Genomic DNA, 14,603 nt, shown 5'->3' on the forward strand with positions numbered 1-14,603 from the left:
TTTAGAGTCCCTCCCCAAGCTTACCTGTCATAGTCCTGAATGATCTGCCCGACTGCCCAGATGGCCGACAAATATTCATTGGTCCCCATGGGGTTGATATAGTGCAAAGAGGAAGGGTCAAGGGGATTTCCATTGGAGGCTGTGAAGTCTATTCCAACCTGCAGAGTGGGGAAAAGGCCACCCAGTGTGACCAGAGACCCCAGCTCCCTGTCTCACTCCAGGGAACAGAGAGGCTGATGCGATATGGGAAGCCCAATCATCTCCCAGCCCCGACCCATACTTCCATAAGATGGTCCAAAACCTGGAAACTGTCTGACTGTATTATTCCTGTGGTTCTAATTCTGTCTGTGGCTCCCTATTGCCCAAGCATAAAGTCTATGGCCCAGACATGATACAAAGCCAAACTACAGCCCTAAATTCCTTTTCGCCCCTCACTGTCCCTACCCACACATTCACCTGCTCGCATTTGGAGGCCTTTATTCATGAGGTTCTCTCTACCTGAAGAGCCAATCCATCTCTTCTCCCTGTCTAATTCTCTTCCAACTTTCAGGCCCAATTCAGATGTCACTGCCCCACTGAAGCGTTCTCAGACACCTCACCCCTAAACTAAGCCATTTCCCCATTGTCCCTCAGTCTACCAAAGGGCACCAGGACCTGGACTGCCTGGTAGGGCAGTGCCCACCTTCCCAGTCAGACTGGGTGATCACCGCAGGTAAGACTCATGGCCCTGGAGCCAGATCCTGGACTGTGCACAGAGCACTGGGCAGATGCCCCACAGGGACCAAGGCTGGTGGGTAGAGAGTGGGCTCCACCTGGTCTCTCGGCCCCAAGGGAATTTCAGCCTAGCCTCTGGAGGGTAGCACAGAAGGGTGGGCAAGACTGCCCAGCAGGGGGAGGAGTAGGTGAGGGACCCAGGGGATGAGATGGCCATTTGAGAACTCCATCAGGATCAACTGAGGGACCTGTGCAGGAGCACAGCCTGGTGTCTGGCACACAGGAGGTGCTCAGTATCATCTGCTGAGTAAACACATGCACGCAGGAGGAATAGGGGGGCCCAGCCTCCCTGCAGGGAAGGGGGGCAATGGTGATCAGGGAAGTTAGGGGTCAACAAGGCCAATCCCCTGCCCCCTTATAGTCCCACAGGCAACTTCCAGCCCCCATGGGATCTAGAGGTGGTGATGGACAGTGGGGAAGCCAGGTGGGAGGTGGACAGAGTATGGGACCCCAACAGATTCCCCCAGGGCCTGAGGCTTCCCTTCAGGTGAAGAACAGGACAAGTCTGTGGGGTACACACTCCAGGCTACAGGCAGAGTGACAATTTACTCTTCCAACAAGTATTTACTGAGTGCCTGGTATGTGCCAGGCATTGAGTGATACACTGAGGTTGGAGTGGAAACAAAACAAAGACCCCGTACTTAGGACACTCTCAGTTGCGAGTCGCTAGTGGGATGGGGATATCAAAAAATACTTAAGAAAATTTCAGAGTGGCAAGTGCCCTGAGGATAATAAAACAAGAGAAGTGATGAAGAGGAACAGGAGGCACCCAGGGAGGTGATCTGGGGAGGTGACCTCAGTGTTACGGCCTGCAGGATGGCCGGGCAGCCGCTGCGAGAAGGTTCTGGGGAAGAGCCTTCCAGGCAGAAGGAACAGCAAATGCAAAGCCCTAAGACAGAGCAGAACTTGGCGTGTTGTGGGAACAGTGAGGATCAGTGTGGATAGAGCCAAGTGAGCAAGGAGGAGGGGGGCAGCACAGGAGGCAGGAAGGGGAGCGCGGATGAATTTGGCTTTGTTCCTTCTGAAGAAGTGTAGCCAGGGACACTCTGAGGGCTGGGTGGCCAGGCCCTGACCTGCAGCTAAGCCCTGACTCAGGCCCATCCACCTATAGCCTCTCCTATGGGCCAGTCCTTCCTGAAGTTTATCCCAAGTCCCTCCTGCTGCAGTGGCCCAAGCCCTTAGGGAGAATCCTCACTGGGGTTGAGTAAGGTGGGGCGGGGAAGAGCCTTACAGTGAACATGAGCTGGCAGCCTCCCAGGATGTAGTCCAGGAAGGAGTAGTCCCGCTTTATCTGGAAGGAATCAGAGGGTTCAGTGGGTCACCACCCTCACTGGGCCACACTGCACAAAGGCTCTTTGGGGGGTTGTTACTCTGTGCCCTGACAGGGGACAAGGAGACCAAAAAACGCAGACAGACCACATCTGATTACAACAAAACCCGAATCTCTATCATAACAAAGCACTCAGAACAAAGGTTCCCGGTGGGGGGGGGGGGGGGTGATGCGCACGCACGCGCACACACACACAAGATGATTCCAGGCAGTGTCCCAGGCCCCAGTGTCAATCATACCCAGCACTTTCATAACAGACCTTTCGGTCTTTCAGCCTCTCTAGCCCTTACCAACCTCAACTTTGAATGGAGAGAGGCCAGACCTCTGGCCCAAGGCCTCCTGCTGTAAATTAACAAAGCGACTAAAACATTGTTTGGATGGTCTTTGCCTCCTTTTGGCAAAGAATACTGGCCTTCTGGTTTTGGTGACATTAGAAGGGTTCCTTTCAAAATAAATGTATTTAAGTAAAGAAGACACAATAATCAGGAGAGGGAGGTGGTTCCAAAAAATAAAAAGGCAGGTGCCAAAAATCACGAACAAGGGATGTAAGTGACACAAGTTTCAGAAACAAGGACCTGAAATCATGATGCTGCAACCTGTCAGCTTAATTTTCACAGAGCACGTCTGCATGGGAACTTTGCTGCAAGTTCATGTAAATCCTAGTCTCCAGATGAGGAAACTGAGGCCTGGGGTGGGCCAGCCAATAGAGAGAGTGCCAGATCTCAGAACCTTCAGGTGTAGCATCCAGAGCTCTCATCGCCCTGGCCTCGGCTGCCTTCCTTAACATCCTGCCCGATTCCAGCAAATACACGGCCACCAGATACCCAGGTGGGCCTGGCCCCTGACCTCAGCCTGCCTACTGCTGGTATTAACTTCATTGTCCTTCTGGGCCTCAGTTACACTACAGGAGTTGCAGTTACCTAAGCCCTTGCTGATGTCACTGACAGAGGATGGGTACCCTAGCCCGAGGTCCTCTGCCTCTCTGATGCTGAACATGCAGTGGGCAAGCCTGGGAAGTAGCAACTGCCAACAGTTCCCCTCCTACTAGGAAACCTTGGAAGGTCATCTCATGCCTTGACTTCCACACAGCAATGTAATAGGAGACTAACCCTTTACACACTTTATCCTGTTAACATCCCAGTTCTACATACCAGGAGACTGAAGACCAGAGAGGCTAAGCTCAGAAGGTCACAGAGACAGGATGTGACAGAACCAGGATTTGAACCCAGGCCTTGCTGGCTCCATACCCAATGCTCTGTCTATCCCTTCTGCAATGATACTTCTCTGAGTGACCCCCAGACCTGGCCCCGGCCCTGTGCCCACTCAGGCTGGCTCACCTTGCAGGAACGCAGGATAATGATGCCCGAGTTTTTATAATTCTTCTTCTTCCTCTGCTTCTTGGGGTTGATACACTCAAATTCCCGCTGGGCAACACAGGAGGAGAAAGAGAAGCTCAGCTTGGGGCTTTCACAGGGATTGCTCCTCCCCTGGGCCCCAGAATCTACTCCACAGAGTTGACTAGGGGGCAGCATGCCTCCTCCAGGAAGCCTTCCCAGAAATGGTTCCTGCCACCCTGGGATCAGGCCAAGCTATACCCGCCCAAGGTAAGATCTGCAGCTGCCCTCCATCCCTGGACAACTCTTCCATGTCATGTCCACTTGTGCACCCAGAACCATCGCCCAGGGAGGGCCTGGCTTCTCAGAGTTAAATGGACAGCTCCTGAGTCCTCGCTAAGCACTAGACGCTTTACCTGTATAATCTCATTTCATTCTCATTCTGTTCTTCTGCCTCTACTTGACAGATGGGGAAATTGAGGCTCAGAGAGACCGAATGTCTTACTCAAGGTCAAAAGGCAGAGAGGTAGGATCTGAGCTCCAGTCTGCCTGATTAAAAAACCCGTGCCCCTTCCCCACCACGTGCATGAGCACATCTTACCGGGATGCCATCATGAGCCTCACACATCTGTGACACTGAGGTCTGGAACTCCCCAATGAAGTCATGGCCCCCATCGTTGTCATAGTCATAGCACATAACCTAGAGTGGGTTCAGTGAGATCACCCTAGAGCTGCCCTGCCTAGGAAGGCACTTACCAGCTCCCCTCACCTCCCTGAGCAACCCAACATCTTCTTTTTGGGTGTGCCTCCCTCTCCCCACAGATCTGACTAGCTGACTTGGGATGATGCTGGTAGCTCCCAAACTGCCTCCTGCAGGAAGACTTCCATGATTGCTGGGGAAAGGAGAAAGGGTGCCCACTCAAGTAAATGGAAGCTGTTCTCTCTGGGGCAGGAAGCTGCACACCTCACACTTGGCTGCTAATCTGTCTTGGTCTCATGGGCCATGGCCTGGAGCCCTCCCTAGACTGGTATTTTTTCCCCAAGATGGGCACAAAAAAATACCATCTTGATTTGCTCTCTAACTTAGCTGCCATGACACTCCTAGGAGGAAGGCAGGAATTATCATACCCGTTCCACTGATGGGTAACCCGAGGCCCTGAATGGGAAGCATTTGCCCAAAGTCTCATAGTGGCAGTAGTAGACCCAGAACTAGAACTCAAGTTTCCTGATACCCTGTCTGGGGATCCCTACATGGTCTTGCTGCCTCCCTGCATCCCATCTGCTCTCAGACACAACCCTGAGGACTGAGAGCTTTTAAAGACTAGTGATCATGGGCTTCATCACAGCAACCACACTCGGCTGTTTCCAAGGCAATCCTGCATTCATTATCCCAGCTAACAGCACACAGCCCTCCAGGAAGAACAGGGCAGTCACTGTTCCTGTTCTAGACAAGAGATCCACAGAGATGAGGGCCCTGCCCAGATCACTGAGAGTCAGGCAGACCCGGGAGAAGGACCCAGGTCTTCCGCCCCTCCCCCAACATGTTTTTTTTCCGTCTTAAGAGCTTTGCCAAGGCACCCCAGGAAGCCTCGGGTAGACTGGGAGGCTGGAGCTGTCAGAGTGCACAGCAGGGTTCTCGCAGCCCCCCTCACCTGGACGGGCTTCTCCATGTCCCCATCACACAAGGACACCAATGGCACAGTGAACGGCTTCCACACGGGGTCCAGCGTGTACTTGATCACCTGCAGGACAGTGAGGAGCAAGGGTGAGCTCAGGCCCAGGTCAGCCCAATGGGACAGTGGGTAACAAGGTGGAGAGACCCACAGCCAGGCTTCTGGGGTTGGAAGTGAGTATCCCTGTGGCAGAGAGGGAACGGGTCCTACAGGTGCCACTGTGGGTTTTCCTGTGCACTGCAGAGCTGTGACTGCCCAGCCCCGTCCTGAGCTGTTGGGGGTGGCTGGACTGCAGACCCCCTGGCTCAGAGACTCCCAGAGCCCCACGCACCCACCTCAGTCCTGTGGACCAGCATCCACTTGCCATCAACTCCTGGTTTATAAAACTCGAGAAATGGGTCTGACTTCCCGAAGAGATCCTGGAGGAAGCAGGAGGATGTGGGTGAGGGAGGCACAACTCTACCAGATTCAGATGGGATGGAGGTGTGGCCCAGCTGCCTCCCCCAACCCAGCATCAGGAGTGGAAGCTGTGGGCAGAGCCAGCCTGGTCCCTCTCCCCTCAGCCTCTGCAGGGCTCAGCAAGAGGCCCAGGGCAGCTGCAGCCCCCAGGACCAAGCAGCATCCCCAAGAGAAACCACGCCATCTTGGGGTAACCAGAGCTTGCGCTCAGAGACGCTAAGCCTAATGGAAGTTACAACTCCAGCATCTCAGACAGAGCAGGACATCAACAGGGAGATTGTTCCCAGGGCAGGGGAGGCATGCATCCAACCGGATGGGATTTTAATTTACTGGGAATCTGAAAAACTGAAACTATCCTAGCAGAAGGGTCCTTTAAAGCTCCATTTATTAAAGTTAAAGAAAATGTGTCACTCTAAAGAGACTATATTCAAGAGAGGGGATACATAAAATGAGTAAATAATATACATTAGGCAGCAATTAGTGTTAAAGAGACACATTAAAGCAAGAGAGGGGAGGAAATCAGGGATCACTGCAATTTCAGGGAAGACCTCCCTGGGGGGTGATGTAAGAGCAAAGGCTTGATGGAGGTGAAGGAAGGGCCTGTCATGAGAATACTCAAGGCAAAGAATAGCCCAGGCAGAAGGAGCCACAAGTGCAAAGGTCCTGAGGCAGGAGGGTGCTTGGTGTAATCCTAGGACATGAAGAGGCTGATCTGGCTGAAACAGAATGAAGGTTGGGAGTGTGGAAGTGGTGAGGTCAGGAAGTCAGGGGGCTGTGGTCACCTCAGGTGGGGTCCCAAAGGTTATTATAAGGTCTAGAGTTTCACTAAGTGAGATGGGGAGCCCCAGTGAGTGGGTTTCCAGCCATGTCTTGAATATCTCTAAGTGACAGGAAACTCACCACCTTAGTGGTGAAGAGGTGTTAATTTGGGGTGGCCAGTAGGACTGTGTGCTACGGACTTGTCCCGAGAGGGGTGATGAAGGTCGTGACCAGAAGCCCCAGGGCTGGGGGAGGATGCTGCTTCTTGATGGAGAACCCCTCCCCCATCTGCCTCACCTTCTTGTCCAGCTTCCTGCCCGCCAGACTCAGCGTGATGACTCGGTTGTCTGATAGCTCCTGGGCAGCGATCTGTAAGGCCAGAGGAATGCCAGGGGTCAAGGCCTGTTCCCGAGACTCCTTCCAGCCCCTGTTTAGGCAGGGTGGACGTAGGTTGCCCCAGGAGTCAAATCTCCAGGGCTGGGAGGGGAGGGGAGGGCAGGGGAGGGGAGGGGAGGGGAGGGGAAGGGTAGTGCTAGATGACATGGGACAAGTCTCTTATCTTCCTAAAACCTCACTTTTCATCTTCTGGAAAATGGGGTAATAACTCATCAGGATATGAGGAATCAGAAAGTGACCCCAATGTGGCTCGAGAGGGGCCATGAGACGGTGGAGGGAGATGAAGCAGGAACCAAACACGGGGGGTGGTCTTGAGCCTCTGGGAGAGGTTCTGGGTCAGAGAGCAGCCTGACAGGCCCCCTCATGCCCCCACTGCAGACCCAGAGAACACACACTACCACCTTCAAACACCAAGGCATCGGAAATTCCAGCAACTTCACTGTGCAGCCAGGGAAACCGAGGCCCAGGGCAGGGATGGGACCACCTGAGCTCCCTCTGCTGTCTTGTCAGCTCGCACTGGTCATCCATCCTCTGGGCCTTCTCCATCAGCCACGGCTCTGCGGGACCTCGAGGCTGCCATCTGCCTTCTCTCGGCCTCTCCCTCCCCCTTGCCCGCACAGTGGCAGGAAAAGCCCTCTGGCCAACAGAATCACAAGTGGGCTTCCTCCCCTCCCACACCTCTAGGATGGCCTCAATCTAACAAGCTATTTGACCCTGAGAACCTCAGACAGAGGCCAGGTTGGAGGCCTCTTCTCCCCTTCTTCCACTGCAGCTGAGCCCTGCTCAACAGCCCTGCAGGGCAAGCCCTGTTACTGTCCCCATCTCACAGGTCAAGGGAACCTAGGTCTAGAGGGACCTGCTGGGAATGCTGGGGATGGCATACCCGCCTGGTGGGGTTCGTCTGGGTTGGCCGCCACGTGGAACGCAGCTGGCTTATAGAGGCATTTAGATGGGGAGGTTTTGAACCCCAAGAGGTGGGGAGAGGTTGGGAGGGGACATTCCAGGTGGCAGAAACAGTGGATAAGGGCCTGGGGTAAAGTGCAGGGTATGCTACGAACTCAGTTTGCCTTGAATGCAGGCCACGTACATGAAGCGGGTAAAACCCAGCTGAGACTGCTGGGTGCCTCACAGCCTAGAATGCACGGCTCCACAGGCAGCAGGGAGCCAGGAAGTTTCCAGAGTAGGAGAGTAACAGCTGCTGAACACACACAGGGACGGCCCCCCTCCATCCAGCACAGCCCGCTCGCCTGGTGTCACACATACTCTGAGGGGGACAGTCCAGAAGGGAATCTCACTAGCTGAACCGCCCCAGGGCACTTCCTCTTTGGGCTTCAGTTCCCTCATCTGTGAAACCAGGTTTCCCCGCCTTCCGGGAGTCTGAGGACCCAAGAACTCATCAGCTCAAAGGGCCTGTGCACCACAAGTATCACTGCGCATCGCAGGCATTGCTGTGCATCGCAAGAATCATTGCGCATCACAGGAATCACTGCGCATTGCAGCCGCAGAGCTCCGATGGGCAAGGCACTCCTGAAACGCCTGAAAGACCCCCCAAGGGAGGATAGGCTGGGGCCAGTGTCGGGAGTGGGTGCTGGGAGGCTTCCTGGGATGAGCAGGGGTGCCTCTACGGGGTGGGGGCGGGGAGGCCGCCATGGGGGCCCTGGTAGTTCCCCCAACCCCAGCTTGGCGGGCCCAACGCATCATATGTGGAGCCAGGAGCCCGTTGCTAAGAGACCTGTTGCTAAGTTGTAAGTTGGGCTTTTTACTCCAAACAAAGCTGGTGATTATCTGCCAGTGAAGCGGCCCATTGATGGGGGAGGGCAGTGGGCAGCGCAGAGAGGGAGCGTGGGGGGTGGGGTGGGGCTGGTACCGTAATCAAGCCCTTCCCCGCAGGCTTGTCATTCATCAGCACCAGAGGCCGAGTGATCTTCTTGCTGGAGACGATCTGGAGGGAGAGAGGAGAGAGAGGCACTTGCTCTGTGAGGGTTGGTGCGGAGACCTAAGCAAGAAAAATCCTCAACAGGCACTGCTCACAGAAAATACTCTATGCCAGGCGCTGCCTAACCTCCCCCTGCGTGATCCTCACCATGGGAGCAGACAGCAACCACTGTTAACCCCACTGGGCAGCTGAGGAGACTACGGTCTCCAGAGAGGTTAAGACACTTGCTCGAGGTCTCACAGCTGGGATGGAAGCCCAGCAGTCCAATGCCCACTGACCTGGCTGCCCCCTGGAAAAGGCTCTTGCAACGTTCACATTCTGAAGGCCACTGCAGGGAGTTTAGCCCCCTGACTGCCTCCCCCAGAGCTATCCAGACCCCATTCTTCCATCAGGGATCACACCCTGACTCCTGTTGTTTTGAACAGTGAATACGTTCACACAGGGTTCAAGGATCAATACATGGTAGGAAGGAAGAGTGGGACACACTGTAAAGTCACCCTCCCACAGTCTCTGTACACCCCATTCCCCACCCACCACCGTTCTTAGTTTCTTGGGGAAAATGCCAGGGTTTCTTTGTGCTGATGTGAGCATGTTCCTAGTCCCTCTATGGTGGCTTTTCTCCCCAGGCCCACTCTCTGCCCTTCTTTGCCTGCTCTGTGTCACTGTGGACTGCATCACCTGGCTCCCCCATCCTCTGGCTTGTGGGGGTTCAACTGATGGGGGCGCCAGCAGGAGCTGGGAGAGCAGGAGGAGAGAGAGGCAGGGCTGTGGCTTGGTGGGATTTGTTGTTCATCATCAGCCTTGGCACCAGTCTAGAGGCCTCCCTGGGGTGGCCACAGCTCTCCCCAGGCCCCTGGCAAGACCACTTCTTGCCCTGCCCCTGTCTCCAGGCTAGGGGTAGCCCGGCTTCCCGCTGGTGTCAGGCCCTGCGTAGGTTTTCCTGCCCCTTGTTTGTTCCTGGCCCCTGGCCCCTCCTGGTCCTTAAGCTCTCTCCTCAGTTACTCTTGGAGGGTATAGACACATGGCAGGAACCCTGACGGACGCACCCCACTTCTTACACAACTGTTGGGCCCTGGCTTTTTTCATTGAACATCATCTCCTGGAAGGCCCAAGGCACTTTGTTCTCCATTGGAACTTCTCAAAGCCTTTTCCATTTTATTTATCCACTGCCTTTTTCTAGGCTGGACAGTCCTTGAGTAAAAGATGGGGAAAGTGAGGCCCAGAAGGGTGTAGGGGCTTGCCCTAGGACACACAGTCATCAATAATGACTGTGTCAGGGGCTCCTCTATTAGCTCACCAAGAGCTGAGCTGGATAGGGAAGTGTGGCTCAGAGAGGGAAAGGAAGTTGCCCAAGGTCACGCAGTGAGCCGGCCGCGAAGTGGGACTACCACGGGTGTCGTGGTTGCTGATTGTACGCTTCTACCCCAGGAAGTCAGACTGCACCTGCTTACTTCTAACAATCAGAAGCTCTGGCCACATGGGGCCCCCACTCCTGGGTGGCAACAGCTGGCTGGTGCAGTGCTTAGTATCTTCCAGTGGGAGCATTTCAGCCTGGCCCCAGCCCCACCAGGATACTTCTTCCCTTTTGTGCCTGCTGGCTTCTAAGTCTGCATTTGTGATGCCACCTCGGAAGCCAGCCAGGGAAACTGAGCCAGGGAGAGCAGGCAGCAGGGACCCTCCCCATCCTTGGGAGCTGGGTGATGTGGGGAGTCGGTGTGGGTGCCTGTGCTGCCCCCGCCCACCCAGAGGGGGCCTGGCTCACCGTGCCCAGGCTGCAGGAGAACTGGCCCAGGAAATCATGCTCCTCAAGCTGCGTGCTGGACTTGTCCTGGTCAAACAGGGCAAACTTGAGCTTTTGTACCTCTTCAAAGTGGTAATCAAGGACAAACTTCTTGGAGAATGCGGGGTTGAGGTTGTTGATTGCAGTTTCTGTCCTGTCGTACTGGCAGAGGGGCAGGGAAACAAGAGTCAGAATTAAGCAGTTGGTTCAACCCTTCTCAGCTGCTGGAAATCATGGTGTTAATTCGCTGAGCACGCATCTCTGTGCTAGGCCCTCGGGGCCAGTTACCTGGGTGACTGAGGTAATCATTACTGCCAGCTCACAGATGAGGCCAAGGAAGCACAGAGAGGTTTAGTGACTTAGCCAAGGCTGAACAGCTAGAGGGCAGCGTCAAGATTTTAACCCACGTCTGACTCTAGCACTCACATTCTTCAGTCTCGGGCCTTAACTCCATACTTAAGTGCCAGGGTAAGGGTGTGGTCCTTGTCTAGGTAGGTGACAGAGGGAAAGTCCTATTTCCCAGCTGGGCCTCAGTTTCCACTTCTGTGAAATGAAGGGATGTGACTGTCTGTGGTTTTCATCCTTTTTATTTAGGGAGAACCCTTTTTTCAAACTACACTTTACATGGAAGCTGAGAGAAGAAACAGAGAGAAAGAGGAGTATTTAGGGGAAGGTGGGGTCAGGGGTCCCCATCTCCCTGGGGGCAGATATTGCTACCTTCATAGAACCCTGGAATGTCAGAATTGGGAATGAGTGGCCCCCGCTGTCCCACCGACTGTGGAAACCTGGGGAAAGACAGGGCCTTGTACTGTGGGTCACTGGTGGGGCTGCGATGGGAACCCCGCCTCTTGGCCTCTCTGCATGGAGGCCCCAAACCGCGGAGTCTGGGTGACAGTCTATTTTGGGGTTGTGTTGATTTTTCTTCCCACCCATCCCATTTCCAAGGGCCGGGGCAGCAGGGAAGGAAGAGGTCTTGGCCCCAGGCTATTTTTAGCCAGGGTGGCCGGCCTGGGTGGGAGAGAGATTGTCAGGGAGGGTGGGGGAGTGCCATGGGTGGGGGTGGGTGCAGTGGGGGAGGACACCATTTCCTGAGGGATAGGCGGGATTCAGGACATGCTGGCTCAGGCCTGGGGCTCCCCTGTGGAGTCCTCAGCGGATCCCACAGCCCACCTCCCACTTCTGGCTGTATCACCAATATACTGGGTGAGACAGGCAAGTTCTTCCCCGCTCTGGGCCCCAGTTCCCCTCTGAAGTGGGTAAGCAATCCCAGCCCATTTCCTTGGCATCAGAAGAAGGAGCCAATGTCTGTGGAAAGTCTTTGTAAACTTCAGGATGCCCACTGAGGCCCAGTTAAATAACTATGTAAAATAGAAACATACTTTGGAAAATTTTCATGCATATAAAACTACCTGAAAGGCCGGATACCAAACTGTTAACAGTGGTTCTCCCTGAGAGGCCAGTTCCCAATCATTTTGATTTTTCTTCTGTAGATCTACCTGGGTTTTCTGAATTTACTACAATGAATATAGACCCCTTTTGGAATAGGAAACAAAGTCATTTTTAAACCCTGAAAGTCTTAACAGTTTGGATTTCTCAATATCCTTCCTTAAGCTGCATCTTTCCCCAACCCTCGAGCCAAAGTCTTTCAGCTCAGAAGTCCTTGGCTGTGGCTCTATCAACATCCCCAGCTCTCAGGCTCTCCAAGGTAGGCAGGGAAAAAAATCCTCATTTCAAAGATGAGGAGACAGGCTCAGAGAAGGATAGCCACTTGCCCAGGGGCACATGGCAGGGAGTGACAGAGCTGGGTCTGGGCCTAGCTCTGGGACTAAAGTCTGAGTTCCCTATTTCTCTGTTGGCTCCTCACTGACTGTGCTCATTTAGGAATAAGTGGGGAAAGTTATTTTAAAAATGGAAGCAAGCATTTTGCTAAACTCTAAGGTTTAAACTATATATTATAGTAACTTAAAATATAATGATATAAAACATTAATATAAAATTATATAAATATATGAAATAATTTAAACACAAATATAATTATTTTAAGTAACATTATAAACATTTTAAATAAAATTTAATTTTAAGAGTAACAATTTTCTACATAATCCCCAGTCCATACTCCAAATACTTCCAAGGGCCTGACCCCAGGTCCCTGGGATCCAGTGGGAGTCCCTCCCCAGCCCCTAGCCACCTTCCACCCATCGCAGCCGCACACAGGAGGGGGCTCTCACCTCGATCCACCTGCCTTCATTCTCTGTGAAGAGGACACAGAAGGGGTCAGACTTGGAGGTGACGTCCCGGTCCAGCAAGTTCTGGCCACTCACCGATAGCTCCACCTTGCACACGCAGTACTGGGAGCCCAGGGGGGCTACCCCCGATGCTGGGGCACCCCCACCCGGAATGTAGGCCATGGGGGTTGGCAATGGCGGCAGCAGTTCCTCGCAGTCTAGGAGGACAGCACTGAAGGTCAGAGAGGGGACAGACATCTGCCAGACAGACGCCTGGGGAGATGTCACCTCCTGACCCTCAAGATGTTGGTAGAGAGATGGAAGGAAAGGTGTGTGGGGGGGTGGGGAGGAATGGGATGGAATAACAGGCTCAAAAGATTGGAGAAAGGAGAATGCAGGAAAGGCACGGAAAAGGAGTCTCTTGTCATGTGTTCAGTTTGTCTTTGAAGTTATTCTCTGCTTTGGTCAATCTTTGTGTGATACACACAGATTCAAGTTGCCTCTGTCAGATCAGCAACAAATCACAGTGGACACAGGCATCCCATTCATTTTTGCCAGAAAAACCTGGGCTTCTCCTGAGCAACTGATACTCACATCTTGTGGCTACAATGGAGCCTGTAAATGCTCAGCTTTCCCTCACTGCTTTGGCCACTAGGAATCTCACTTCTGGTCACTTATCCAAAACTTGGCTTTGTTCATTGTCTTCTTGGTCATCCTGTATCACCAGCTTAAGCACAGTGACTGGTGCACAGGAGGCACTCAGTATACATTCGTTGAATAAAAAAGATAAGTGTATAAATCAATGAGTGGACAAATCCTCCATATCGCTCAGATCCTGCCTGAGTTGGTCCTTATGCTCAAAGTTGAATTTACCCTGTCACTTGTACACAACTTAACAAAATTCCATGCATTGGGCCTTATGTACCTCCTCCAATGTCAAGGCTAATTACTGACATTTGCTTACTTTAAGCAGATGTGTTTTCCTCCAAGTGCAAGTGTTCATTTGGAGCAAGTATGGAGGAACCCATCTCAAGGGGCGGAGAGGAGCTCAGTCTGGGTCCCACCCATAACAGGCCCTGTACACAAGCCAGCTGGCTCTCTGTGCTTAATCTCCCTCATCTGCCCCCGAGACATCATGACACAGTCCTCCAAGGCTCCTGTGGCCAGGTCTTCTCTCCACTGCACATCTGAAGTTAACATAGGCCCACATCTGTGTGGACGAGTCCAGTCCCAAACACTTATGTACAAAGGCCAGGTTCCAACTCCTTGACTAATATCTCGTCCCCTCACTATTGAGTGGGTAACTGGCTCTGCACTGCCCCAAAGGAGGGAGGGGAGAAGAGGGCATTCCTTCTGGGACCACAAACCCACCTGACCACATTGACAAGCCCTGACTGTGAGCTAAGCATGTCACCTGCATGACGTTGCTAATCCTTATCCAGTCTGAGGAGGTAGGTCCTAATATCACCCCATTTTCCAGACAAGGACACTGAGGCTCATTCATTCACTCTAGAGTATTTACCAAGCATCTACTAAGTCCCAAGAACTGTGCCAGGGCAGGGACCCTGCAGTGAGGAGACTGCCCAGCCCCAGCCCTCTTAGAGCTCAGTTCCACCTGGCTGAGAGTATGGGAGGGCAGCCAGGTCCTGAGGGCTGAAGGCTCTGAGAGGGAGTTGGGGCTTTATTCTAAGAGTGATGGAAGTCTCGGAGAGTTTTAAGCAGCGAGGTGACATGATCTGATTTCTGTTTTTAAAAACTCACTCCAGGCCCTGTGGGGAGACGGGGTTGTTAGACTAAAGAGAGGCAGCAGGGAGGCTGGCGAGGAGGCGGCTGTCATCCAAGCGGGAAGGACCGAGCCACAGTGGCAGTGCTGGACCCACTTCCCCTCCCTCTGACCCAGCCACAGCCCACTCCCTGAGTGCCAGCCTCTCGCTGGG

General features: G+C 53.5%; 1 protein-coding gene across 3 annotated transcripts in view; it reads right to left on the reverse strand.

Annotated features, from left to right (window-relative positions):
* Nucleotides 1-14,603, reverse strand: part of CPNE2 (copine 2) — a 44,929-nt gene that overhangs the window by 16,962 nt on the left and 13,364 nt on the right. Inside the window, exons 2-11 of one of the 3 annotated variants that reach the window (XM_064489141.1) lie at nucleotides 12,670-12,884; nucleotides 10,424-10,603; nucleotides 8,593-8,667; nucleotides 6,627-6,698; nucleotides 5,447-5,530; nucleotides 5,091-5,180; nucleotides 4,040-4,138; nucleotides 3,442-3,528; nucleotides 2,006-2,065; nucleotides 25-158 (exon numbers count right to left, since the gene is read on the reverse strand). In XM_064489141.1, coding sequence (XP_064345211.1) covers nucleotides 25-158; nucleotides 2,006-2,065; nucleotides 3,442-3,528; nucleotides 4,040-4,138; nucleotides 5,091-5,180; nucleotides 5,447-5,530; nucleotides 6,627-6,698; nucleotides 8,593-8,667; nucleotides 10,424-10,603; nucleotides 12,670-12,849 — 1,061 coding nt within the window. In that variant the 5' untranslated portion in view covers nucleotides 12,850-12,884. Of the gene's footprint in view, nucleotides 1-24; nucleotides 159-2,005; nucleotides 2,066-3,441; nucleotides 3,529-4,039; nucleotides 4,139-5,090; nucleotides 5,181-5,446; nucleotides 5,531-6,626; nucleotides 6,699-8,592; nucleotides 8,668-10,423; nucleotides 10,604-12,669; nucleotides 13,251-14,603 lie in introns of those variants that run through there. The other 2 variants (XM_064489140.1, XM_064489142.1) reach the window with 2 other exon arrangements.

Source organism: Camelus dromedarius, chromosome 9, assembly GCF_036321535.1.
Source record: "Camelus dromedarius isolate mCamDro1 chromosome 9, mCamDro1.pat, whole genome shotgun sequence".
Lineage (NCBI taxonomy): Eukaryota > Metazoa > Chordata > Mammalia > Artiodactyla > Camelidae > Camelus > Camelus dromedarius.